Source organism: Dipodomys merriami, unplaced genomic scaffold, assembly GCF_024711535.1.
Source record: "Dipodomys merriami isolate MVZ:Mamm:240054 unplaced genomic scaffold, mDipMer1.0.p SCAF_28, whole genome shotgun sequence".
NCBI classification, from domain to species: domain Eukaryota; kingdom Metazoa; phylum Chordata; class Mammalia; order Rodentia; family Heteromyidae; genus Dipodomys; species Dipodomys merriami.
Genome location: NW_027204270.1, coordinates 16,958,184 through 16,980,658, shown reverse-complemented (window position 1 = coordinate 16,980,658; position 22,475 = coordinate 16,958,184). Strand labels below are relative to the sequence as shown.

The 22,475-nt window shown below is 47.2% G+C and overlaps 1 protein-coding gene across 7 annotated transcripts in view; it reads right to left on the bottom strand.

The window, feature by feature from the left end:
• The window catches only part of Tmco4 (transmembrane and coiled-coil domains 4), a 66,149-nt gene that overhangs the window by 38,409 nt on the left and 5,265 nt on the right, over nucleotides 1-22,475 (bottom strand). For 2 of the 7 annotated variants that reach the window (XM_070037787.1, XM_070037789.1), the window contains exons 3-6: nucleotides 20,105-20,256; nucleotides 15,556-15,733; nucleotides 10,708-10,882; nucleotides 9,292-9,319 (exon numbers count right to left, since the gene is read on the bottom strand). In XM_070037787.1, coding sequence (XP_069893888.1) covers nucleotides 9,292-9,319; nucleotides 10,708-10,882; nucleotides 15,556-15,725 — 373 coding nt within the window. In that variant the 5' untranslated portion in view covers nucleotides 15,726-15,733; nucleotides 20,105-20,256. Of the gene's footprint in view, nucleotides 1-9,291; nucleotides 9,320-10,707; nucleotides 10,883-15,555; nucleotides 15,734-16,469; nucleotides 16,550-20,104; nucleotides 20,257-22,475 lie in introns of all 7 variants that reach the window. The other 5 variants (XM_070037788.1, XM_070037792.1, XM_070037790.1 and 2 more) reach the window with 5 other exon arrangements.

Below are 22,475 nucleotides of genomic sequence, written 5' to 3'. Positions count from 1 at the left end.
TGCTGTAACAAATAACCACACTTAGTGGCTTCAGATAATACAAGTTTAGGACCTCTGTGGCCTGAGATCCTGAATGTTCACAAGATTGTGTTCCCCCCTTTAGAGGTGCTAGGAGAGATTCTATTCCTGGCCTTTCCCAACGTCTCAAGGCTGCCCACAACCCTTGTCTCATGGCCACATCATTCCAGTCTCTGCTTCTGCCACCATGCCTCCTTCTCTGATGCTGTTCCCTTCCTTGTATACAAGGCCCTGGTGATTCCATTGGGTCCATCTGAGTAGCCCTAGATGATCACTTCATCTCGTGCCTAGAATCCCAGCTACTTTGCAGGCCAGAGGCAAGGAGGATCAAGGTTGGAGGCAAGCTGCGGAAAAAAGAGCAAGACCTATCTGAAAAAGAAGATAAACTAAAATCCTTGAGTGTTTGTGTGTATGGCTGTATCTCAGGTGGTAGAGTACTGACTTTAGCAAGCCTGAAGTCTAAAGCTCAAACCCCAGTATTGACAGAGAAGGGTGGGGGCGGTATTCCTGAAACCTGCTTTAGGGGTCTTCCTGATCGTCAGCTGCAGGATGTCATTTGACGGAGGGACTGAGTTCTCTGTCACAGCCTGCCCGTGTCACCGGTCAGCAGTGTTTGGCCCACTACCCTTGGCCACATTCCTGCTTAGGGGCTGTCTACGTGCCGGTGCAGGGGCTGTGTCTCAGAGTCACCAGATTAATGAAAGGTCTGCAGACAAAGGAGCGCCTTCTCCTTTGAACAGAAGCACCTGCTTCACCCAGGTGATAATCGGGCTGTGGGAACCAAGGCTTGGCCATGATGATTCATGGATCGCAATTATAATTAGTGGCTAACATGTACTGCAGGGGCCAAGGTTACAGTGATAGAGTTTCTAGAATCCTGGCTGCCACGTGCACAAATGATTATTATTCCTGGGGTGATGTCAAGCATGGAGAGAGAGCTGGCTGTCGCTCAAGGTCATTTCAAGGACCTTGGAGGCCAGGCTGTTGGTCTTGAAGCTGGGCTTAGAGGCTGGTGGGGGCTCTCCTGGTCTTGGTTCTCCTAAAGATCTGTCTGTCTTGTTTGGCTAACAGGTGCCCATTCACACATCCACCTTGGAGCTTGGGCCAAATGCCTGGGCATTGTCCTTTGGTCATCCTGACACCCAATCTACCAGCTAATGTTGGCAGCAGAGTCTCCAAGCTACAGCCTGTGTCTGAGCATTTCCTGCCATCTCTACCACCACCACCTCCCATTGGTATTGAAAATTCCTTAGCAGCCTCTGGCTACCCTATGGTCCCTCATTTTTCATTCTGGCCTCTGTATTCCATCTATCTCCTGTCTAGAGGGTCACAGAAGCCATTCATCTATACATTCTCCCTGGCTTAAATTTTTCTTTTCTTTCTTTTTTTTTTTTTTTTTTGGGGGGGGGGTCCAGTCGTGAGGCCTGAACTCTGGGCCTGGGCGCAGTCCCTCAGCTCTTCAGCTAAAGGCTAGCGCTCTACCACTTGAGCCACAGCACCACTTCCGGCTTTTTATTCTTTTTGCTTATGTGGTGCTGAGGAATCGAACCCAGGGCCTCAGGCATGCAAGGCATGCGCTCTACCACTGAGCTACCTTCCCAGCCCTGGCTTAAAATTTTCTAATAACTTTCTAATACCCCTAGGATAAAGTCCACATTTCTTCCTAGGTGTGTAAGATATCTGAACCCTTCCTGCTACCTACTCCTATTTCTTCTACTATTCATCCTTGCTTCATGCATCAGCATCAGTTCTACCAAGCACATGTCTGTCTCAGGGCCTTTGCACTTACTGTTCTCATTATCTGGTAAACCCTTCTCCCAGAGGTCTGCCAGCCTGGCCTGTTTCTATCACCCAAATCTCAACTCTTTGGAGAGACTGTTGGCTCCTGAATTAGAGCAGCATACTTCTAAGCCCACCCCCCTCCCTGCGTTTCCCATTACCCTTTCCTTTTCTCCTTTCTGTGTGGATAATATTGTGTGGCTCAACCCATCAGAATGCCACCCCCCCCCCCCACCACAAGGACAGGGCCGTCTGCCTTGTTTGCTGATGTGCTTCACCAATGCTTGGGGCATACAGAAAACAATGAAGTCATGTTGTCTTCATTGGCTGGCTGGACTTCTTCCTGACCTACTAGAGTCTCTGCTGTGCCCCCACGTGCCCAAAGCAGCATAAAAGGCCTTTACTGCTTCCCACCTCCATTTTGGGTCCAACTTTCCCAGGAACTGTGGAGACAAGAGGGGACCAACTGGCAAAGGCATCTCACTCTCCCTAGGTAGGATCTTCACTTAAAGAGGATTTTAGCCCCAGAGCTGACAATGCCTGGAACTTTCTGAGACCACTCCCTAGGTAGGATCTTCACTTAAAGAGGATTTTAGCCCCAGAGCTGACAATGCCTGGAACTTTCTGAGACCACCTCATGGTTCAGTTAAGGAACTGAGCCACCTACTCCCAAAAGCCCTCTCTGATTCACTCCCCTGCTCTCTGTCCCTTTGCCAGCAGCAAATCCTTCTTATCACCATTGAAATTGGTTTTTTTGGTCTGATGCCAGTGGTTCACGCCTGTAATCCTAGCTACTCAGGAGGCTGAGATCTGAGGATCCATGTTCAAAGCCAGCTCAGGCAGGAAAAGTCCTTGAGATTCTGATCCCCAACTAGCCAGAAGTGGAGCTGTGGCTTAAGTGGCAGAATGCTAACCTTTAAAAAAAAAAAAAAAAAAAAAAGCTTGGAAGCTGGGAAGGTGGCTCTGTGGTAGAGTGCTTGCCTTGCATGCATAAGGCCCTGTGTTTGATTCCTCAGCACCATATAAGCAAAAAAAAAAAAAAAAAAAAAAGCCGGAAGTGGCGCTGTGGCTCAAGTGGTAGAGTGCTAGCCTTGAGCTGAAGAGCTGAGGGACAGCGCCCAGGCCCAGAGTTCAAGCCCCATGACCGGACCCCCCCCAAAAAAAAATTTACCCTCATGTTTATTGTCTGTCTTCTCTCCAGAGATAAATTCCAAACTCGCTGTATATCCTGTTAGTATTTTTTCTGTTTTGAGTTTTTGAGTGGTGGTTTCCATCTGTAGTCCAAGATGGCCTTGAACTCTTGATCCTTTGGCCTCAGTCTCCCAAGTGCTAGGATTACAGGTGTGTACCACAAGGTATGGATCTCATAATAGTCTTTCCATGGTGAACTGTCATGTCTCTTTCTTCCACTCTGGTAAGTCACACTAAGGAGGCACCCTGGCGCTAGGGCTGCCAGGCAGCCGATGGTGCAGAGTGGGCTCCTTATCCCCTCTTCCTTGGGGGTCAAGACCAAACTCATGCCCCTACTGCTCCTCCCCACTGTACTTCCATCCCGCCATCCACCCACTTTCTTAATTACATTTCCCCCTAAGGCTAGCATGGCCCCTGTCCTAACCAACCTGAAGGGACAGTTTTCATATAAAACAGAAGCCACATTGAATTCCCATCACACGCCACCTGTCTCCTACCAACCACTGGCTTTAAGCTTCTAGAATGGTTCATGGGATTTGTTCTGGGAAGTGGAGGGTGGTAGAGGTAGTCGTGGTAGTTTTATCAGTCAGGTGAGTGATGCCACACACTGTGTCTCTGCTGTGGTCTCCTCTTGGAAAATAGAGGCAGTCATAGTACCTGTCTTCCAGAATTGGTGGGCCTTAAATTAGTATCTGTAAAGAAAACCCTCTGATGCAGGGCGCTATGGTTCACACCTATAATCCTAGTTACTCAGAAGGCTGAGATCTGGAAAGTTGTGGGTTAGAGCCGGCGCAGGCAGATAAATCCAATCCAATTAGCTAACAGCTAGAAGTGCATGCCTGGCTCAAGTGGTGGAGTGCCAGTTGTCAGCAAGAGCTAGAAGTCTTGAGGTCAAGTCCCATTAGTGGCACATACAAAGAAAGGAAGAAAGAAAGAGAGAAAGAGAAGAGAGAAAGACAGAGAGAAAGAAAGAAAAGAAAGGAAGAAAGCAAGCATTCAGCTTGTAAGAGGTACTTAAAAGCTGCTTTTGATGGGCACACTCATTCTAAACACAGGAGAAAAGATGGGCACTCCTGCCTTCATTTTGTACACGTCTCTGCTCTGAGCCAATCTCTCCAAAGTCACCTTGCAATCCAGGAAGGACAGATAACATCCGTCAGATGTTATCTAGCAGATAACATCTTTATGACAAGAAACCTCTGCCAAGAACAAGAGAGTGTCTGTGGAACAGACCCCTTGCCATTACCGATGACCTGTTTATCTTGACTGGTTATGACGACAGTAAGAACTTCTCTAGAACCTCTTCCAAAGAAAGGACTGACGTCATGATCAACCAGGCCACATTTGGACGGGGACTGTTTAATAACTATGCACACCTCTCTCCTTCACCTCCCAGTTTTTTTTTTTTTCACCTCCCAGTTTTTTGTCTATAAAACCTAAAGCTCATGTTTGTCTCCCTGCAAGACCACTGAAGGCCAGTGAAAGGCAGTCTTCCCATGGCCTGTCTGTGCTATGTAATACATCTCCTTTAACTGCCCTTTAACTTGTCCCTTTGTTTGGCTCATAGTGGCTAGACTTGGCATATGGAGCTCCTGAAATTTGGGACTGGAGTTGAAAATCTCAAGTGTCAGGCAGACGTCAGGCCATTGACAAGCATCTCTGCTAAAATTATCCCCAGGAGCTGGGCGCTGGTGGCTCACGCCTGTAATCCTAACTACCCAGGAGGCTGAGATCTGAGGATTGTGGTTCAAAGCCAGTCTAGGCAGGAAAGTCCATGAGACTCTTATTTTTTTTTCCCAGTCCTGGGCCTTGAACTCAGGGCCTAAGCACTGTCCCTGAGCCTCTTCGTGCTCAAGGCTAGTGCTCTATCACTTGAGCCACAGCACCATTTCCAGCTTTTTCTGAGTAGTACGCTGGAGATAAGAGTTTCAAGAACTTTATTGCCTGGGCTGGCTTTGAACCACAATCCTCAGATCTCAGCCTCCTGAGTTGCTAGGATTACAGGCATGAGCCACCAGTGTCTGGCTTCCATGAGACTCTTATCTCCAATGAACCACCAGAAAAGCCAAAGTGGTAGAGTGCTAGCTTTGAGCAAAAGAGCTCAGGGAGAATGCCCAGATCCTGAGTTCAAGCCTTACAACTGAAAAAAAAAATTCCCAGGCTAACTGCACACAGGAGGCATTCGGTTCTTATTTACTGAATAAATAAGGTGGTTTCAAAATTGATTATAAATTTCTCAATCTCAAGGATGCTGGCAGAAAATCGTCCCTGGGTCAGGAGAGCCAAAGATTCACACCTCAGCACTGATTCATCAGGGAGTAGGGGAGCAATCTAGTAATTATACTTTCCGCAGCAAGTAGAGCCAGGTGTGCAGGACCTACCACCGTGACTCACGTGCGCATTCACACACCTGCTGGGCTCCCTGCTGACAGCTCCCCACCCCCAGGTCAGGTTACAGATGCCGAGCAAGGGGGCAGAAAAATCATCCTTCAACCTGGGATGCAAGTTTCCCTGAGCCATTCAGAGCTCATGAGAGCTTCTTTGCCTTAAATGGAATTTTGAAACTTTGAAATGGCATCCTAAGCTCCTGGCTAAACCCTTGTAGGCCTTCATTTCCTCCCTGTAAATGCAGACTGCAGGATGTATTTCAGTAGCTTATTGGACAGTTATACACTGTGCAATAATTCAACCTATTTAAGGGGCCTAAAGAACAACCAGAATGTCTTGTAAAGATTACTGAATACAAACACACCGGCCCCGCCTGAGCCAGCCACATTTTGGTTTAGTTCACTGTACAGCATTTGGTAATGTGTGGAGATATTTTTGGTTGTTAGGACTTAGGAAGTGCTACTGGGATCTAATGGGTAGTGGCCCAGGAGACTGCCAGATACCCCCACAGTGCACAGGACACCCCCAACCACCCACTCCAGAGGTTTTTCCAACTCTGAACATCAGTAGAGCTAAGCTGAGTTAGTCTTATCAGCTCCATGTTTACTATATCCTATAAGACATGTTTTAAGGCTGGAGGTGTGGCTCAAGGTAGAGCGCCTGCCTAGCGAGCATGAGGCCCTGAGTCCAAACTCCAGTACAGGAGGGAAGAAAAGGTGAAGATTGTTTTTTTACAGCTGGTAAAGAGCTTAGCAGGTTGGAACCTGAAGAGAAGAAAATGATTAGTATTTGAAAAAAAGAAAGAGAGAAAAAAAATTCCCACCGGGCTGCCGTGCGGCATCATTATGTGATGAAGAGCCCCAAGCTGCCAGTAAAGGTCAACCTTCCAGGAAGTTCTGAGAAACGCAGCTTTTCATATTGATTTCCTGGGTTACTCATCTTTCCTCATACTCATGGAGAAAGCCAGGGCTCCCCGACCCAGTCCAGAGGAGGAAGAGGGTATTCAGACAAACCACCTTGCGCAGATTCTAAGGTTGTTCTCAGAAGAAAAGCTATTTGTCCATCCTCTGTGACTCCCACTCTCCTTCCTTCTCCCATCCTTCCATGTACCTATCTTTCCTTCCTTCTGTCCATCTACCCACCCACCCACCCACCCATCTATTTGGCCATCCACCTATTTATCCCTCCCTCTCTCCCTCCCTCCCTCCCTCCCTTCCTTCCTTCCTTCCTTCCTTCCTTCCTTCCTTCTTGCCTTCCTGCCTTCCTTCCTGCCTGCCTCCCTCCCTCCAAGCAAGTACTAAAGGGCCAGCACGTATCTCTCAGTGTTAGAAATGCTGAGGTTTGATGGTGAAATAAGCTAGACAAGGCTTCACTCTCATGGAGCTTGTGGGAAAGAACTTAGGTAACTTGTTCACTTACAATATTGACTGTCTCCTTACAAGATCCTTGGCTACCACCACAGATGAATGGATCCAAAAATTGTGGTATCTATACACAATGGAATATTATGCAGCCATTAGAAATGACAAAATAATGGCATTTGCAGGGAAATGGATGGAGCTAGAAGGAATCATGTTGAGCAAGGTAAGCCAAGAGCAAAGAGACAAACAGTACATGGTCTCCCTGATAAGTGGATGCTAAATCCAAAATGTTAGGTGATACGACAAAACTAACAGGACTTAAGAAACAAAGAACTCCCACTCATCTGGTCGAACCACTACTAAATATCCCCATGCTGCTGATCACATGTATGGTGTATAACATGTGAATACCGTTATATGTTATAGACTGTGATAGACAATTTGCTCCAGGAAAGTTAGAATGAACTTGTGACTTTAAATGAGCATCATTATTCCACAATACTGTAAAATTCGGGAAATTATGTAATCACTTAATCACAATCAAAAAAAAAAAAAGAACCTCAGGGAAGGTAGGGAGGGAAGGGATGGTAGGGGGAAAACAATGGAGGGGGTAACAATGTTCAATAGGAAGTGTACTCATTACCTCACTCATGTAACTGACAGATTAAAAAAAATTTTTTTTCTTATGAGCCAGGTACCAGGGAGTCATATCTGTAATCCTAGCTACTCAGGAGGTTGAGATAGAGGATCAATGTTCAAAGACAGCCCAGGCAGTAAAGTTTATGAGACTCTTAGCTCCAATTAACCACCAAAAATCTGGAATTGGAGCTGTGGTTCAAATGGTAGTTTTAGCCTGGAGCCAAAAAGCTAAGGGATAACATCAGTGTGCATGCATGTGCACACCCCTACATTATGGGAGTGTCAGGTCTGCAAAATGGGGCAAAGGAGTTAAATGCCTGCATGGACCTCTAGAATCACACCTGGCATAGCACATGTACTCAACATTAGGTGGCTTTGTCATTACTACAACCACATCATCAGCTTCTCTCTCCTGGGGTGTGTGGCTCTGCTCTCCAGCAGCCTGAGTCCCACACTGCACACAAGGACCAGACAGTATGTTCAAAAAAAATGGCTGGATACCAGTGGCTCACGCCTGTAATCCTATTCAGGAGGCTGAGATCTGAGGATCAGACTTTTAGCTCCAGTAAATCACCAGAAAACTGGAAATGTGCTGTGTTTCAAAGTGGTAGAGTGCTAACCTTGAGCAAAAGAACTCAGGGACAGTGCCCAGGCCCAGAGTGCAAGCCCCATGATGATGATCATCATCATAAACAACAACAAAGATACAATCACAGTGGCTCACATCTGTAACCCTAGCTACTCAGGAGACTGAGATCTGAGAATCAAGGTTTGAAGTCAGCCCAGGCAGGAAAGTCTATGAGATATTATCTCTAATTAACCACAAAAAAGCCAGAAGTAGAGCTGCGGCTCAAGTGGTTGAAAAGCTAAAGGATGGCACTCAGGCTCTGAGTATAAGCCCTAGTACTGACACACACACACACACACACACACACACACACACACACACACACACACACACACACACACACACACACACACACACACACACACACACACACACACACCGCAAAATGCAATTTTTGTCTGATTTATATACATATTATATGGGTGTCCTTGCAAGAAATATAAAAAATAAAACACAAGAAAATATATAAGAAATAAAAATTATATATATGGAATAAAATATAAAAAAATTAAGAAAAAGAGGAGAGGCACGGGCAGTGCAGAGTCAGGGAGATGGTGACGCTTACAAGACCAGGCAGCCCCTCGAGCCACGTGGCTCAGGCCAAGATGCAGCTGGAGCAGCAGAAGGGACAGGACAGGAAGGATCCCCTACCACGTCCAGGCGCCCCAAGTGGCTTGTGCTCATTGCTAGTGAGCCCAGGAGAAGCACAGCTGGGTAGAATCTCCACTGTGCAGCGTAGGCCGGAGAACGCCTGAACCTCTCTGCTGAGCACACTTCCTCATCAGAAGATGTCACTGGAGCATCCCGTGAGTGGATATTTGCAGAGGAGAGGCAGTGGGCCTGTGCCATGGTTTGGTCCCAGAAGGTCTCCAGGAATGAGAAGCTGTTACTGAGGCATCATGTTGAGGAGGTTCTAAGCTATAGCTGTGGTTCCCGGGAGCAGGCTATGAGACCCCCACCAGCACCCCAAGAGCTGTACCGAGGGGCTGGTCTTTCTCCTGAGTATGGGCATGGGGCAAGGAGTTCTTGGGAAAGGTCCCTGAGCTACAGGAGGGTGGGCAGTAGGGGAGTGTGCAGGGAGGAGCCACAGGGAAGTTGAGGAAGAAAGGAAGCGAGCAGTGAGCAGCAGCATTTGGTGTTTGGCTTGTGCTAACCAGCTCACTGACAGTGCTGCAGGCTTGGAGTCTCCGTGTCAAAACATTCCTCTGAGCCAGTCCATCTACAGGTGGCGCACCTGTCACTGGCTTCCCTTGTGCCCACAATGACAGAATTAACAAATCAACTTACCATCCTGGAGTGAGAAGCTCAGTAGGTCCTGTGTGGAAAAGAAAACCAGATTCAGGGAGGTGCCAACAGGCTGCCACCCAGCCCAGATGACTGTCATCCATTCCCATTCCTACCCATGAAGAACAAGACCCACAGGACGGCAGTGAACAGGACAGAAAATTTAAGTAAGCAGCTGGGTATGGAAGTGGATGCCTGGACTCCCAGGATCTGGGAGTTTGAGGCCAGCCTGGACTAAGTAGTGAGAAAACTTGTCCCAAAACAAAACAAAACAAAACAAAACAACACCCTAAGGAAAAGCAATGTCAGGAATGTCATAAGGAAACAGCAATGTCAGGATATTAGGCAGTGAAAGAAAGGAAGGAAGGGGGCTGTCTTATATGGCACATGTCCACCAACTTCCTGTCAGAACCTTTCACCTGCTCTATCTAGACACAGAGCTGGTGACTGACATATCTAGGGCCACACACCAAAGCTGTGGCCTCAGCAAAGAAGCATCATAGGTTAGTAGAGTGCAGGCTCTGAAATCAGACCTCCAAGGTTCAAAACCTGGCTTGGACACTTATCAGCTGTGTGACAGTGGGAAAATTATTTAACCTCTCTATGCCTTGTTCTTCTTTGGGGTCCGGTTGTGGGGCCTGAACTCTGGGCCTGGGCGCTGTCCCTCAGCTCTTCAGCTGAAGGCTAGCGCTCTACCACTTGAGCCACTTCCAGCTTTTTTTTTTCTTTTTGCTTATGTGGTGCTGGGGAATTGAACCCAGGGCCTCAGGCATGCAAGGCAAGTGCTCTACCACTGAGCTACCTTCCCAGCCCAAAAATTTAACAATTTTTGAGTGCCAATAGGATACCACAGAAAAGCCCAGACCATGAAACTTTGTTTCAAATTATCCAAACTTGCACTGTATCCCATTCCCTTCCAGCTATGTGTATAAGCTCATATAAAACATAAACAAACTCGTCCTTTTAGATCTGAACTCCATCTCCAAGACTTAATAGGCAATACATCATGTAACTTATTTATGCCAACATGCAAAATGTCTTTCTGAACATACAAATACATCGGGATATGCAAATGCATGTCCAAATATGCAAATACCCCAAAGCCTGGGGGCAAAATGTCTGAAATTGGAAAACACTTCTGGTCGCAAGCATTTTGGATAAGACACACTCCACCTGCATTGCTTTGCTCTGGAAGTTGTCCAGAGTTAATGCTGTCAGGGCACTAATGTAATGTGCGTGGTGAGCAGTCGACTGAAAGTAAACATTCGTCAGCACCAGCCATCACCATCATTTTATATCACGATGGACTGTTTGGTCTTCCTGCTGCCCCATTCCACCAGAGGTGATTTCCAGATTTATCTGGAAAGGAACTGACTTGTTCCCCAGTCCCTAACCCCTGCCCCTAGGTATGAGTTCTACCTGTGTGATCATGGATGGGTCACCCTTCAAGGCTGGGTCCTTTGATAAAGTCTCAGCAAACATGTCTGCTCCTTCGCCTCCTAGGCCGCTGGCAAAAGCAGTCATGGTTGGCAGGACGGCTTCAGACAACTCCAGCCACTTCACCAGGCCTGCTACAAACTCGGAGCAAAAGGAGCTGAGACACGGGAGAGATGGCTTTAGTTCCCTTAAGTCATAGTCACACAGGGCTAGAGGAATGGTTTAAGTGATAGCAAGTGCGAGGACCTGGATTCATACCGCAGTATTGCCAAATAATTTAATGACAAGTTGAGTTCATGGATATAAAACTCTACAACACAGGGACTGTGATGCGGGAAATTCAGAGTCAAGCTGAAATGTTAGGTGACATGGATTTTACCTTCTGCTCCCACCAAAGAGCAGGTACCAGTGCCTCATGCCTGGGATTCTAGTTATTCGGAAAGCTGAGATCTGAGGATTGTGGTTTGAGGCCAGCCCAGGCAGGAAAGTCTGTGAGACTTAAGAGTCTCCATTTCACCACCCAAAAAAGGGTGGAGCTTTGGCTCAAGTGGTAGAACACCGACCTTGAGCAAAAAAGCTAAGGAACAGTGCCCAGGCTCTGAGTTCAAGCCCTCGTATCTGACCCATCCTGCCCCCTTTAAAAAAATAAAAGCCTGCCGTGTGCTGGTGGCTCACGCCTGTAATCCTAGCTACTCAGGAGGCTGAGATCTGAGGATCGCGGTTCAAAGCCAGCCCAGGCAGGAGAGACCGTGAGACTCCTACCTCCAATAAAACCACCAGAAAACCGGAAGTGGTGCTGTAGCTCAAGTGGTAGAGCGCTCGCCTTGAGCTGAAGAGCTGAGGGCCAACGCCCAGGCCCTGAGTTCAAGCCCCAGGACTGACCAAAAAAAAAAAAAATAATAAAAAAAAATAAAAGCCTTCACCAAGATGCACATAAGCCACAGGGAAGAGGGCAGCAGGCATGGCTGTTCATGTGCTGGGGCCTGGGCCATGCTGGGGTATGAGGCATGGAAGCCCACAGGGGCGCTGTCCCCAGCGGGAGACTGAGTGAGTGGGAACTCAAGAGGAGAGGGAGCCCCACAGGCTGAGGCAGGCTCTGATAGCAGACTTGGGCTTGACTTGAGCCGGTGCAGGGGAGGGATCTGGGTAGATCTGGTCTAGCTCCCCAGCCAGAGCCTAGCCTGTCTCAGCAGCACCCTGCTGGAACAGCAGCCCCAGGCTCTACACCCTGTGGCCAGGTTGGGAAGGGCTCTGGCTCTCCCTCCTCTTGCATGGCTCAGCATGCTCATTCCTGACTGTGGAGTGGAGAGAGGCCAGGGGCTGCTGACTGGTGGTGAGGAGCTCTACTCCAAATCCCAGTCTTGCAGGCATGAGGATCAAGCGCTAAGAAGCATGGGAGCAAGGTTCAGCAAGCACAAAATGACCTACTAATGTCAGCCAGCATCACGGTCGTGGTTTCTAAGGTGACTGAGGACGCAGTGGCAGACAGGGTCAGACTCTGACGTCCAGCCACCCGGGAGTATCGGGATGTGCCCTCCTGTCTCCTTCCTCAGCTTCATTTTCCTGGGCTGTAAAACTAACAACAGGCCATGCCTGGAGGAGGTGGGAAGGCAAAGTGAGGAGGAGCAGTAAACGTTATCTGCTGAGCTGCCAGTCTGATAACAGGTCGCAGCGTGACTCTGGGATTAGCCCAGGGTGGCACGGGGTGTGTCCTGGGCAGGGATGACTTCAAGAATGACAGGGAAGTGAACAGCACGTAGGGGCTCAGGGTCAAAGATAGCAGCTGGGCTTCCTGCTACTGTCTGGGAAGAACATGGATGGAAAGAAACACTGCAGGACATAGTCACAGGTTAAAGAGCCTTGGGCACCAGTTGGAGTCCCAGCGTGGCCATCAACTGTGTGGTCCTGGATCCATTATTTCACCTCTAGGAAGAGGTGTCGATAATGATGAAAACAAACTCATTAGGTTGTTAGAAGGACTAAGCAAACCTCAATTACATGCTTAGGACAGTAACTGGCACTGTCTCTTTCTTTGGTGATAAGTGGATTATTCCTGCCCCAACCCACGAGGAGGGAGGTCTTATTAAATTTAGAGACCTGGAAACCCAGGTCTAGGGAAGTCCAGACCTCCATCTCTTAGACTCCAATGGCCACACTCACCCACTGGAGACTGAAGGGAGACAGCTCCCTTCAGTGAGTACACTACCAAGTGCTACGATGTGCCAGGCACTCACAGAGCAGGGCAGAGATCATTGTGCCCATCCTTCCCCGCCTCACAGGTGGGGCATCTGCACTGCAGACGGTCAAGGTCTCTGGTATCTCCCATCAGGGTAAGGCCGGAGCTGCCCCCCCAGAATCCAGCTTTCCTCACTCACTCCTCTTCCTGGGAACCTGGCCCATGGTTTGTTTTTATAAATAAAGTTTTATTGGCACACAGCCACATTCATTCCTGTCTATGAAAGGAACTGTGACACAGACAACATGACCTGAGAGTCTAAATCTGACCTTTGGCAGCGGAGTCTGCTGACTTCTGTCAATCTCAGCAGTTTCTACATTTTCCTTTCCCTTTTCCCCTTTCCTCTTCCTTCTCTTCCTCTTCTTCCGTCTCCTCCTCTTTCTCATTTTCCTTCTTCATCTTTTTTTGTGCCAGTCCTGGGGCTTGAACTCAGGGCCTAGACTCTGTCCTTGAGTTTTTTTTTTTTTTGTTGTTTTGTTGGTTCAAGGCTAGCACTCTACCATTTGAGCCACAGCTCCAGTTCAGGTTTGTTTGTTTGTTTTTGTAATTAAATGGAGATAAGAGTCTTGCAAACTTTCCTCCCCAAGTTGGCTTCAAACTTTGATCCTCAGATTTCAGCCTCCTGAGTAGCTAGGATCACAGGTGTGAGGCATCAACTCCTAGCTCTGTATTTTTCTTAAAGACAGAGTCTCACTATATAGCCCAGGCTGGCTTCAAACTAGATACCCTTTGCCTTGACTGCAATTTGCTTGTTCTTTAACAGTTTTTATTTTTATTATAAAGGCGATATACATAGGAGTTACAAAAACCAGGTAACAAGTACATTTCTTTTTGGACAATGTCACCCCTTTTTTCGCTCTCTCCCAGTGGTTCCGCCTTTTTTTTTTTTTTTGTCAGTCCTTGGGCTCTTTTTTTTTGCCCTCAAGGCTAGCACTCTATCACTCGAGCCACAGCCCCACTTCCAGCTCTCTTCTGTGACTAACTGGAGATAAGAGTCTCATGGACTTTCCTGCCTCAGCCAGGAACCACAATCCTCAGATCTCAGCTTTCCAAGTAGCTAGAATTACAGGCATGAATGACCTGGGCTGGGCTTGGTCCTGCATTTTTAATAAATAGAATCAATGGTAAAGGAACCAAACATGGTAGAGCAGTCCTGTAAGCCTAATACTCTGGAGGCTGAGGCAGGAAGACCATGAATTTGAGGCCCGCCTGGGTTACATAACTAGACCCTGTCATAAACAAAACACCAAACAATTAAAGAAAACCCAACAAGAAAAGCATCATAAAGAAGATCATCTATGATGCTTACAGCATGAATAAAAAGTAAATATTTTAGACATTCATTTTGTTTTGAAACCCCTCATGTACAAAAACTGTTTTTCTAAAGATCACAGGAACCAACTGCCTATCTGGGCTTTAAAAAGACAGAGGTTTCTAAGAAACGAGGCAGCAACTGGCATGCTGAATGGGAAAGTGAAGAAACCAGCCCAAGCTTCCAGCCAGGCCATAGCCATAGCCACCTGTGCGCAGACGAGTACCACGGAGAAGGGGATGGGAGGGAGACCCCAGACAACCACTCACTTCCCCCCAAAACCCTCCAGAACAGGCATGGCACAGCATCGGGTTGATACTTTTGTTGTTTTTGGTGGTGGTGGTTGTGGGGCTTGAACTTAGGGCCTGGGCACTGTCCCTGATTTGTTTCACTCAAGGCTAGTGCTCTTCCACTTTAAGCCACAGCGCCACTTCCCATTTTCTGGTAGTTAATTGGAGATAAGAGTCTCACGGACATTCCTGCCTGGGGTTGGACTTGAACCACGATCCTCAGATCTCAGCCTAGTATTACAGGCGTGAGCCACCAATGCCCAGCTGGGTTGATACATCTTTATGCAAGGAAAGCATACAAAGTTCTTCCCTGCACATGGGATTTTTAGGTAAGCGTTCATCAGGTAGGCTACCAGGCTGGAGAGACTTCTGGAAAGATGGAGGCTTCCATCTTTCTGTGTGCCACAAGTAGAGGCCAGAGTGGGAAGTGAGTCAGACTCTTGCAGGAGATGGAATAAGGAATATCCAAGATGCTGCCGCCACTCCACTGAGGATGAGGTGTTGTTGTTATTGTTATTATTATCATTATTATTAATTATATTTTTGAATACAGAGCCTTGTGCATGGGTCTCATTTTTTTAATCCCCTCATACAAACATACTAACATTTCATCTGCTTAAGTTCTATCTGTTACTTATTTCCTATCCATCTACTTTGAATGAAAAATCTATTCATTCCAGTAATTGTGAGTAATCTATAATTAAAGTAACACTCAGGGGCTGTATAATCAACATTTAAGATAATGGTGTCTAGTAACCTTTTTATTTTTTAATGTTGGTACTGGGACTTGAACTCAGAACCCGGATGATGTTCTTTAGCGTTGACCATTGAAGGCTGATGCTTCACTATTTGAGCTCTACCATTTGGTGCTCTACCTCTTCTGACTTTTTGCTGACTAATTTAGGATAGGAGTCTCATGGACTTTTCTGCTCAGGCTGGCTTGGGACTGCGATCCTTAGATCTCAGCCTCCCCTGAAGAGGGAGGAGCTCACCTGTGCTCTGTTTCTGGAAACAGCTGGGACAGGGAGATGGAACTGAGGGCGGCATAGGCAAAGCGGTTGGCCTCCGTCAGCTCCCGGCCCACGGGCAGCTGTGCTTCCGGCTCTACAGACGGTCGGGCCACCAGGGGCTGCCTCTGGCTCGGCCTGTTCCATGTGGCCATTCCCAGTCCTATGGAAGAAAATCCCAGTGAGAGAAGCTTCTCGGGACAGGTGAACATCACCTGAACAGAACACACAATCTTTCAGCCATAGAAGGAAAGAGGATACATCTGCTGTCCTTAAAACAATGAACTCTATTCTCCCCACTAAATAGCCCAGACTGGCTTTGAACTGGGGATTCTTCTGCTTCCTGCAGCCTGGATGACACTGTATCAGGGACACGCAAGAACAGGCTCCAGACCAGACAGACCTGGCTGTGAAACCAGATACTACCATCTACCACCTGATACTCATCCTGTGTGCACTTAGACTCCTACACCAATGAAAGAGATAATCATGGAAGAGGCACAGGGCCTGTGAACGGCAGCCCGTGTGAAATACTGAGAATGGAGCTGCCCAGGGTTCACTCCGCATGCTCGCTTGTTAGAGAAACAAACGCATAAAAGCATCAACAAACAAATAAATGAAAGGTTTAGCTAGTACCTGGCCTGTCACACAGGTGTAACAAATACTACTAAAAAAATTGTTCAAGGATGGCATTCTACTACTTGAGCCACAGTCCCATTTTCAGTTTTCTGCTGGTTAACTGGATATAAGAGGCTCACAGACTTTTCCTACCAGGGCTGGTTTCAAACAAGGATCCTTGGATCTCAGCCTCCTGAGTAGCTAGGATTACAGGCATCAGCCACCAGTGCCTGGTTTTCACTTTTTAAAGATAGGCTCACCCTCCCTGCCCCAGCACTTGCCTGAACCCAAATCTTTCTTCTACTTTTAGAGTTACTGTCGAAGGTGGGATCACAGTCTGTAGACCATGTTCAGCTTCTCTCTGTAGAGATGGAATTTCAAAGACATTTCTCAGTTCTAGGCTGGCCTAGAACTGCGATCCTCCCAACCAGAGCCTCCTACCTAGCTTGGGATGATAGGCGCATATCACTGCACCCAGCTAAGGGTTAAGAAGGGGGCCACTGGAGCTTTTCTGCAAAGGTTGCTTGGAACCTCAATTCTCCTGTTTTCAGTCTCCCAGGCTGCTAGGATTACAGGTGTGAGCCACCAGTGCTGGCCCCATCACGTTTTAAATAATGATCCTTTTGCTAAGGGCTCCTTCTCACTCCATTTACTGAAGAATAAAATTTTTGTTCTCACACTATCATTTCTTTGCAGGAGTTGTGTACTCTATCACAACTAATATTTCATCCATTTCAAAAACAATCCTGAGGTAGTTAAAAGCAACACACGACCTTTATTTTCTCAGTGAGGGACAGTTCACAAAGCACTTTCCAACCCATTTAATTCTCACAAATCACCATGGAAACCAAACCATCACAATGTTCTCCTACAGCCAGGAGCAGGCTCAGAGAGGCCAAACAATTTTCCTGATGTCACACAGTAAGCAATGAGATCCAAATCAGACTTGTAATGTCAAGCCTCCAGCTCTTTCCTCTATAACTGCATAGGAATCTCCCCTGCCTTGTCTCAGGCCCAGATAGGCTCAACCATCCAGCAAGATTGATCTCTCATGGGTTCCCCAGGAACCCAAGTTTGAGGTTCACAAAGGATTTGCTGACACTGTGGAGGTAGAGAAAGGGGGACAGCATGAGCCACGATCTGGGGCAGGGCCCTGGGCCGCACAGCCATGATGCTGGCAGGCTCAGCGGTTTCCACTCCGTTTAATCAATTCCACAGACCATTTGCAGGCTGCTGTAATTACGCCAGTTACCCGAGGGAGCCCAAGATGGGATTTTATTGGACTGGTATCTGGGGAGACCCAGGCAGCTCTCAGTTCAAGAATACGTAGAAGAAGCACTGGCTTGTCTCTAATCACCAGGGAGAAGGGGCTGGGCTTAGAGTGGGAACAGTTCAGTTCAGACTTTGGCCAACAAGTTTTGTTTTTTGTGTTTGTTTGTTTGCTGGTCCTGGGGCTTGAACTCAGGGCCTGGCTCTGTCCCTGAGCCTTTCTGTGCTCAAGGCTAGCGATCTACCACTTGAGCCACAACGCCACTTCCGGCTTTTTCTGAGTAGTTTACTGGAGATATGAGTCTCATAAACTTTTCTGCCCAGGCTGGTTTAAAACCATGATTCTCAGATCTCAGCCTCCTGAGTAGCTAGGATTAGATTACAGGATAAGCCACCAGTATCTGGATTTTTTTTTTTTTTTTTTTTTTTTTTTTGCCAGTCCTGGGGCTTGAATTCAGGGTCTGGGCACTGTTCCTGAGCTTCTTTTGCTCAAGGCTAACACTCTACCAGTTTGAGCTACAGCGCCACTTCCAGCTTTTTCTGTTTATCTGGTTCTGTACAATCGGAGCCAGGGCTTCATGCATGCTAGGCAAGCACTCTATCACTAAGCCACATTTCCAGCCCTTATTTTTGTTTTGTTTTGTTTTTTTTTGGTCGACCGTGGGGCTTGAACTCAGGGCCTGGGTGCTGTCCCTCAGCTCTTCAGCTCAAGGTGAGCGCTGTACCACTTGAGCTACAGCACCACTTCCGGTTTTCTGGTGGTTTGTTGGAGATAGGAGTCTCACAGTCTCTCCTGCCTGGGCTGGCTTTGAACCGCGATCCTCAGATCTCAGCCTCCTGAGTAGCTAGGATTACAGGCGTGAGCCACCAGTGCCCGGCTCCTTATTTTTGTTTTTAATGCTGGTTTTGGGCTTGAACTCAGGGCTTCACACTTGTTCAGCTTGCTCAGCTGGTGCTTAACCACTTGAGCCATACCTCCAACCTAGCCACAAGATGCTCTCTTGGTACCTTAGCACTCAGCAGTGCCAGTGGTCCTTTGGTCATATAGATCAATTCTGTCATTTACCTGCTCAGGAGCTCTGAGGCCTTCTACCAGAATAGATGCTGACACCTCCAGACACCTTCTACAAAATCCTGCGCCCCACAAGCCCTTGCTTGCCTCTCAAATCCTGGCTCATCTACTACACCTGAGCTGCCTTTTTGTTCTTAATATGCAAGAATAGTCCCCTCCTCTGATCTCTGCAACTGTCCGGAACACCTTTCCCCAGACTGTCACATCTGGCTTCAGCCTCCTCTGAGAAGCCTTCCCCAACTACCCAGACTGAAGTCTCTCTCTGTTCCTCTATCCCATACCCTGTTCCATGGTTATAATGCTGGCTGATAACTGAAACTTGTTTTACTTACTGGTTTACCTACGTAAACATAATGTAAACTTGCCTTTCTCCTTACCATCCCCTAGCTTTCTGGGAGGGCCTGGAGGTAGCAAACATCAAACAGGTATGTGCTGGGAAGGGAAGGGCATTTGATGTGGAGGGGTGGCAGACACCTAATGATGCCATGGTCCAGGTTGCGAGCTAAGAAGGGGAGGAATGGATGTGCACACTAGGTCTGGCTGCAGGATCCATGGGCTTTAATCCACGAAGTGAATGAAGAAACACAGAGGCAGGAAGTGGACACCTGGGCAGGAGAAGGGGGACAGGAAGTGAAGAGGCTGTGGGTGGTGACTAGGCCTGTAGTTGGAAGGTAGAGGTGAGGTCGGTAAGATGGAAGGGAGACCAGGGGGTAGGACAGGAAGAGGGCAGAGGTGCTCCTGAAGAGAAGGGGGTGGGGGAAAGAGGAACAAGTAAGAGGGGAGCCGGAACCCCCAATTTTTTCCCTGCAGAAGGAAATGGTTAGTCTGAGAGCCAAGGGCTTGTCTCAGGCAGAGAGTACAGCATAGGTCATCAAGACCATGTCTTTAAAGAACCAAAAGATGCTCTCTGTATCCAGGGCTCAGCCAATGAATGGGCCTGGAGTGATGTGAGGGTGGGGAGTGGTTGCCAAGGTTACAGGTCTGAGTGGTAAGGGTAATGGCTGGGCAGGGAGAGGACTTCCAGGGCTTGGGACCTGTTGGTACCAGTTGCTCAACTTCCTGTGAGTCTATAATTATGTTGAAATAAAACTAGGATGTCAGCTGGGCGCTGGTGGCCTGAATCTTAGCTACGCAGGAGGTGAAGATCTGAGGATCGAGGTTCAAAGCCAGCTGGGACTGTGAGACTCTTATCTCCAATTAGCCACTAGAAAACTGGAAGAGTGGAAGAGCTCAGGTGACAGCACCCAGGCCCTGAGTTCAAGCCCCACCACTGACAAAAAAAATGGGGATGTCTCTGGAAATGTATAGATCTTTTCTTAAGACCAAAATGCACTGTAAATACTTCTCTTACAGATTAACTAGTTAATTTAAATAAACATATACTTGAACTTGCAAGGTGCTGGGCACTATTCTACCTTACTACAGAGGACATGGAGAAGAATTGTGACAGAGACAGACAGACATGACTACTCTCATGCTAGCAAGAAACAGACAATAAGTAACATAAGCCCAGAAATATTATATTTAAGTCATGACCAAGGACCTGAAGGAAAAGAAACTTTAAATAATACTTACCTAGGAGTTTGAGAAACAGTGTAGGCTTCTCTCTCTGAAGACAGGTTGTTCTGCTTCAAAGAAATATGCAAATCACTGTCTGGGGCAGAGGGGGTGTGTGTGGGGGGAAGCAAACCAGAAAAACCAGCCCTTGGGTCCACAAGATGTGGAACCTGGAGGAGAGAGGGAACCAGTTAGTTCTGCCTCCAGGGAGCCTGGCTATATTGCCACCCCTGGGCCTTTGCCCCTGTCAGACCTTTTACCAGTGGGGTGGCAGGCGACTCCCACTTATCACATACCCACTGTATGCTTGCTAGGGATTGTCTCAATCATGTTCCTGTTCTAGCTTTGTCCCCTGAGCTGTGATCACAGCACCCAGCTCCTGGTTTAGGTTGGGCACCAGAGAGCAGGCATTATTTCCTCCATGTCTATGTTCCTGTGCCCAGCCAGGTGCCAGTCAGATCGGGTTCTCAGAATATGCCAGTTATAGGAACAAGAGTGAATAAACTTGGCTCAAGCAAGAGTTAAGATCTCCCTGATTTTCTCTCTCCTTCACAAACCAATTGGAGCATCTGATGAGAAGGGGAAAGAGAATAGGGCCCAAGTGTCTGGAAGCACCCAAGGTAATTTTCAGCTTCCAAAGCTGGGTGCCTCTTCAATTTGAGTCTCATCCTTTGTTCAACTTTTATGATACTTAGGATTGAACCCATGGCCTTACACATGCTGAGCAAATTCACCACTCAGTGCTCCTCCCCATTATTATTATTATTATTATTATTACTATTGGGTCCGGTCTTGGGGCCTGAACTCTGGGCCTGAGCGCTGTCCTTCAGCTCCTCAGCTCAAGGCTAATGCCACTCAAGGCTACCACTTGCGCCACTTCCAGCTTTTTTCTTTTTGCTTATGTGGTGCTGAGGAATCGAACCCAGGGCCTCATGCATGCAAGGCAAGCGCTCTACCACTGAGCCACCTTCCCAGACCCTCATTCTTATTTTGAATTGAGTTTTACTAAATTAGCCAGGCTGGCCTTGAACTCCTGATCCTCCTCCCTCCGTCTTCTGGTAGTTGAGCTTACAGAAGTGTGTTCCCATAGCTGGCCTCTGGCCATTTTAAATGTCAGTGAATATTATTTCGTGTGCATGTGTCTGTGTCTTTAAGCCTCAGTTGGCTTTTCAATAAATTACCATGGATTATGACAATTGACAATTATCCCGTCCCCTAGAGGCTACCTTCCTCTAGGATGAATTATACCTAAAAATAAGGATAGTCGAACTATGAGCCAATCATGTAAAAAGCTACGGAGAAGAAATATGACTAAGACAGCTTCCAAAATTATCTCTGTAAAGAGAAATTGCAAGATGTCTCTAAATTTCCCACATTTTCTTCCATAAATACATAAAGTTGTCTGAATATGACTGTCCATGAGAGGGAACCATTAGGGGATAATGATAGTGACATAGGATGCTGACAGTGGCTGAATCTAAGGGGAAGGAGGCTGGGTTCTGGGTAATTTAACTTTCTTCATTTTTATTTGTGCTTTGTGGGTTCCATAAAGACCCACATGTGGAAGGTTTGGTCATCTGACTGTGGTGCTGGTCCTGAGGGCTGAACTCAGGGCCTAGACACTATCACTTAGCTGTTCACTTAACACTGAGTGCTCTATCACTTGAGGCTCAACATCACTCCTGACAAAAAATATTCTAAAGTCAGCAATGATGAGGAAACCAAATATGGTCACTATCATCCTTGAAAACCCTTGAACTTGCCCCAAATGGCACAACTCTGGTCTTTAGAAGATCCCATGCTAAGTAAACTTCTTTTATTTTACCAAGTGTGGGCCATTTCCCTGCTTACAGCAGTCAATGAAGGTCAAGGTCAAGTGTGACTCGACTCTGTGTGTGTGTGTGTGTGTGTGTGTGTGTTGTCTCCTCTTTCTGGTCACAGTTGAATTTTTATGTGATTAATTTTTTTCAAGTATTTTGGTTCCTCTGTTAACCAAATAATAGAGATGAACAGAATGTCTTGGGAAGACTGGAAACTAATTGTTCTGAATCAAGGACAAGAAAAAAAAACTTTAAAAAGAAATGCTTTCTAATGCACAGGACTGCAATGGTGCTCTTAAAGCCAGACACTACCGATGGTAAGTTGAAACACAGAACAGACATGCACATAGAGAAGATGCTTTTAGAAGGGAAGGTTCCACACAGGCCCAGAATTCCCTGCCCTTTTATCTCCCAACCTGCCTATCCAATTCCACCTGCAAAGGGCAGGAGAGAAAAATCATTCTTTTTATACCTAGAGTCAAACTGCAAGCCTGAGGTAAATGAAGTGTCTCAGGAGGTCTCCATGACAACAGACACAACACAGAAGAACCCAGAGGATTCTGGGTAAC